The sequence below is a fragment of the Cheilinus undulatus genome, linkage group 4, assembly GCF_018320785.1.
Source record: "Cheilinus undulatus linkage group 4, ASM1832078v1, whole genome shotgun sequence".
Lineage (NCBI taxonomy): Eukaryota > Metazoa > Chordata > Actinopteri > Labriformes > Labridae > Cheilinus > Cheilinus undulatus.
In genome coordinates this window covers 5,576,777-5,581,986 of record NC_054868.1, presented here as the reverse complement: position 1 = coordinate 5,581,986, position 5,210 = coordinate 5,576,777, and the positions used below count along the sequence as shown (strand labels likewise).

The 5,210-nt window shown below is 41.8% G+C and overlaps 1 protein-coding gene across 1 annotated transcript; it reads right to left on the bottom strand.

Annotated features, from left to right (window-relative positions):
- Positions 1–783: 783 nt before the first annotated feature.
- Positions 784–3,576, bottom strand: LOC121508922 (ladderlectin-like). The gene is made up of 6 exons (XM_041786070.1): positions 3,497–3,576; positions 3,321–3,402; positions 3,037–3,137; positions 2,777–2,911; positions 1,833–1,941; positions 784–1,167 (listed from the first exon to the last, which is right to left on the bottom strand). The coding sequence occupies exons 2-6, from the start codon at positions 3,379–3,381 to the stop codon at positions 1,100–1,102; spliced, it is 474 nt and encodes a 157-aa protein (XP_041642004.1). The 5' UTR covers positions 3,382–3,402; positions 3,497–3,576; the 3' UTR covers positions 784–1,099.
- Between the last annotated feature and the right edge of the window lie 1,634 nt (positions 3,577–5,210).

The window sequence follows — 5,210 nt, the reverse complement described above, 5'->3', positions numbered from 1 at the left end:
GTGTATGGTATTTTTTATATTGTGTTGTTTTATGTTTTTTAATTCTGATGTTGTCATTGTGTACCTTGTCTTTTGTGTGCCCCTGCTGCAAGACTAATTTCCCTTCACGGGACAATAAAGAGATTCGGATTCTGATTCTGACTAACTTTCTAAGGAAGGCTCCTGTGTGTTCTTTTTTTCCATCGTGCATTTTAGTTGTATTTTTAAAGTATTATCTAAAAAAAAAGTGCTGCTCCTGATGATGATGTTACAGTTCATGCTTTGAATTCCTTAGATATAGTAATGCAGGGGGTTTAAGTAGACTGGATATCAGCAGCAAATCATAGAATGCTCGTCACAAGCCAAAGACTTGAGACTTGATTTGGACTCGTGACCAAAGACTTGAGACTTGACTTGGACTTGCAAAAAATGACTCGTGTGCATCTCTGGGCTCAAGCTCTGATAGGATTTAAATGGGCCAGTTTCAAACTGTCCTTACTGAGTAAAATGTTTGGAGTGTGTGATGGCTGAATAAAAACTGCTACTGCTACTAAACTGGTTGTGTTGTGAACTACGTTTTGCTCTACTTTCATCACATTGACCTCATGATCATCAAATCAGTCATTGATGAAGCTCTACTTTGTTCAGTTCTATTTCTGGGTTCACAGTTTTTATCCCCTCCACTTTAATGATTTCACTTTTCTGACTTTCACCCCTCGTAGTCCTAGAAAGCAGATGTTTGTTGAAGCGTCACATGATAAACTCTGTTCATCTCACACATGAAATGACACATGACACAGTCTGTTGTCTTTGTGAATGCTTGAAGCGTTTTTTATTTTGCACAGTCAGAAAGATCAGTAGAATAAAGAGGAAAAGTTTTGGCGTGAAGCATCCTTTCTATAACCCGTCCAGTCTGATCTCGTCGGGGCCCTCAGAGACCATCCAGCTTGTGTCGATGTCACTTGTCGCTTCATTCCTTGTCAGCGTTACAGCGATAGAAAAGAAAAGTAGAGAGAAGGATCAGATATAGAGCTCAGGGTCAAATTAGACTGCTGTGTAACATTTCCACCAGTGTTGGTGCTTCTTCACCGTCCTTCATGGCGTTGGCTCATGTTTACGGTTACTTGGACTTCCCGCAGACGGAGGGAAGAGGAGTGCTGCAGGACAAATCATTCCAGCAATGGTCAGCTGTAAAATATCAGAAACAGGAGAACATTAGTGAGGCCTTCAGACTCTCTCATTCAGAGCAAACCTTGGACTAACTGTATGAAGAGAAACAAATCAAACCAGTACTTCAGTCTCAGCAGAGGTCTGGGCTCTCATTTATAACCAACAAAAACGGGGCCTGAAGCTGGCCTGGACAACCAGACCTGAGGCTACAATGAGCCCACCTTTAGCAAACTGTGGTCCATGGGTGTGAGGGTTTTGGAGTGGAGACAGGCTGAGGTGGAGACCTGAAGCCACTTTATCTATGAATTCATCTGAAAGGTTGAATGTAGGCGTGTAAAGGGCCAATAGGAGGCTGATCTATGTGAGCACTTTTTCAGGTGGATCAGGATCTATGAAGAGAACATTGTATAAAGATGAAAGTGGACTGGGTTTATAAATCTGAATAATTTTTGCCACATGCCAATTTGTGGTTTTTGGTTCACGTCTACGTTTAGTCTGGATTCTAGGCCTTGTTTTATAAATGAGAGTCCTGGTCTTGTTTCTGCAAGATCACAAGGAGAAATTGACCAGCTACAATTTCCTTTTCTGACTTTGTCTACAAATAATGATAACAGTGATGAATTAACCATGACTTTATCCCTTATTTAAGCTTTCTTAACCAGAATGAATGGTGTGATATTTACAGGTCCAGTTCATCTGCAGACAGTCCTCGTCGCCAGAGCTGTTTGGCTCTCCAGAGCACCAGCTTTTGAAGTTCATTGAAGATCCATCGCTCCAGCCCCAGTTACCTTCCTTTAAAACAGAGATGATGACATTAGAACACATTTCTACAGAGGAAACATCACATGAGTGAATCCAAGAAGACGTCAGAAAGATCCCAGGAGGCTGGGCTGTTTGGATCAACATTACACACAGAGAAAGACATTTTTAATACAGTTTTTCAAAGTTGCTGAAACACTATTTCACATTCTCTCAACCAAATGATCAGTGACCTAAACTAGTTTATCAAATCAACCCCCCTGTTAGCAAATCCTTGAACACTTTTTCCCGGTTAGACACAGCTTACAATACTCATTCTTTCATCCAGAACTCTAAACACAGTCTCACTCTCTTAATAAACACATGCTGGGTTAGGATTCCCCTGTGATGCAGAGTGGTGACCACTGGAGGCACAAGTTTAACACAATTTAACATTCCCCCGACACTGGAAACAGAAAACTCTTGTCTCTAATGATGTAGAACCAGTGTAGACCAGTTCAGAGAGAAAAAGTGAGTTAAGGATGATATCAAAGATGGATGGAGACGATCTGAGTCTGAGGAAGAGGAGTGAGAGAGAGGAGGAAGACTTTCTGAGGTGGTAGGCCTCTGTCCAATCAACATGATCAATATTTTCCTTCTGTAAACACTCTGATAAAGGGTTAAAAATGCCCTCCAGTGGATTATCAATTGCCAGAAATGCTTAATGCATCAAATGTGACACAAAAAGTGAAATTTTATGGCAATTTCATAAATTTCGGTGAAAGGTTAACTAAACATTTCACTCCAAAAAAGAAGAACTTGGCAACTGGCTATTATTTGAGGTATTTCAGCTTAAAACGTCACATTTTTGAGAAGGTTCATGATTTACCCGATGCTGGTCAGAGCCTCCCAGCCAAGCTTCGGGATTCCCACCAGTCATTCTGGTCACCAGCAGTCTGATCTGATGGTTGTCCAAGTGTGAATGCACAGATGCCAGATGACCTCCCAGCTGGTGGCAGTTTTGCTAAAGATAAAGAGCAGAAAGAGAGGAGGACACTGATGTTAGAGGAAGATGACATGGAGTCTGTTCAGACAGATTTAACTGGACTATGAAGCACTCTTCAGATCATGGTGAACATCATCTCATACCTCAGCTTCAGTCCAGGTTTGGGGATAGTCAACATAGAGGTACTGACGATTCCCAACCACGGTCCACTCCCCAGACTGCCTCTTGAACAGATCACGGTATGCTGAAGGACACGATCAGAGAAAAATGGAATAATGTGGACTAAAACTGAACCAAACACTCACTCTGACAAAAACAGAGGCCGAAATACCAAAAACCAAAAGACAACATGAACCAAAATCTTCTCTACCACTGGAGAAAGTCACATGAATACCACTGTAATGCTTTGTTCATTCATTAAACTCACCAGCAGCGTTGGTCAGAACCACCACGGCACAGACCAGAGCAGACACAGCCAGCAGCTTCATGGTGACGTGGATGAGACGATGCTGTAGATAAACACAGAGACAGAAGAGTTACTGCTGCTGCTGTCAAAGACAAAGATAGAAATCAACACCAGCAGAGAGCTGAGACTACAATCACCTTCTTCCTTCTCAGTGTAGATTCAGCCTCCCTGAGTGGGTACTGAACAGGAGGAGCAGCAGCTCTTATATACAACTTTTTATCTCCTCATCTCTCCAGAAGAAGGAACTGAACACAGGCCGACCAGAAACGTCAACAGAAACAGCATCGTCACACATCCAACATCAGAAAATTAGACTGTTAAATTCTGTATTAACAGGTTTGAAGGATGGAGAGGATTAATGTGTTCAAACTTTTTAGCCACTTTCCAGTCTTCCAGCTGTAGAATGAAACCTGGTTTAGCAGGGTTGAGGATGTTGTAGTTTGTTAAACTGACAGTTATTCAGTGAGTCCAGCTCCTTTTAGTGTCTCAGCTTTTATTCTAATCATGAGTGTTCTCTCTGACTGACTAAAACCTCTCACACTGAATTCTCTTTGTACCAGCAGCTTAAAGATGTTTTTCATTTACAAATCAGTCACTAATGACTGAGTTACGCAAGAAAAAAGTCAATAATGATGCTTTTTTCTGCATTTCGAAATGTATGTTCTCAGCAGCATGAATGTTGTTATTCTCTAAAATAAACTGTATTGCTTTGTCTCTTTGTGTTATGTGAATGTAGTGGTAGGACCCAGGATGCGGAGACGAAGGAGCAGTTTTAACAGATTTTATTGTGCAGGGAAGTTGAGAGGGGAGGGGGGATTCCAAGAGTCCAAGGGAGTGTGAGAGTGTGCTGGAGCTGGCTGCGGTGATCTGGGCAAGAGGCACTGGAAAAGGAAGGAGAGGCACGTTAGTGGTTAGCACAGGTGAACACAAGCACTGGAGATTACTCAAAATGGTCCTCAAAAGAACACTGGTAAACTTCTCTGGTGGATCTCAGGAGAGAAGGAGCCTGGAGCTGACGTTTACCGTAAGGTAAGGTTGGTGAGACTCAGGCGCTGTAGAGAGCTGCAGCGGGTCTTAAGTAGTGATCTCCAATGAGTGATTCGCTGCAGGTGTGATCTCTCCACAGCACCAGGGGGGCGGGGTGGAAGCCTCAGGAAGAGCAGAGAAAGTTAGCAGCCAGTCACAGCCTCCGGAAACTGGAAGATAACCAAAATAAAACAAACTATACAAAGTAAAACACCACACTTTGATTTTTATGTCTTCACAGAGAATCTAATGATAACTAAAGTTTAAAGAAAATCTGAGTGAAATAATGAAAAAATCCTTCTAATTATTTTTATTTTTTTCTATTTTTCATTGGATTAATTCTGCATGATTATTTACCAAAGACAGACTGACCCCATCTGACAAGTTAGAGTTAAAGAATCAGTGTTTTTTTTTTTTTTTTTAATCATCTGGTTGTCATCAGCATTAGGCGTCCATGTTTACCTGCCTCCTTCACTTTAACACCTTTACCTGCCTGATGACATCACCATCACATCCACCTCACATTTATCTCTCTGTAAATAACCTACCTGCAGCGTTTTCATCCTGCTGCTTTCTGACATTTTTTCAGATGAAGATATTTCACTGATCCTGACCTGTAACTATCATTGCTGCCTTTATCTCTGATTAAGTGTTGATAAATTACCTACTGGTTCTCTGACTGTCCTTGGCTTCAGCTCTGAAGCGACTTCATCAGTATTAAACAGGAAGCTATGGTCAAACAGGCTGCTAGCAAGGCAGAGGGCTAAAACAACTCAATTATAGGTTGTTTCCACCAAGCGGTACGGCTCAGTTCGGTGCGGAATG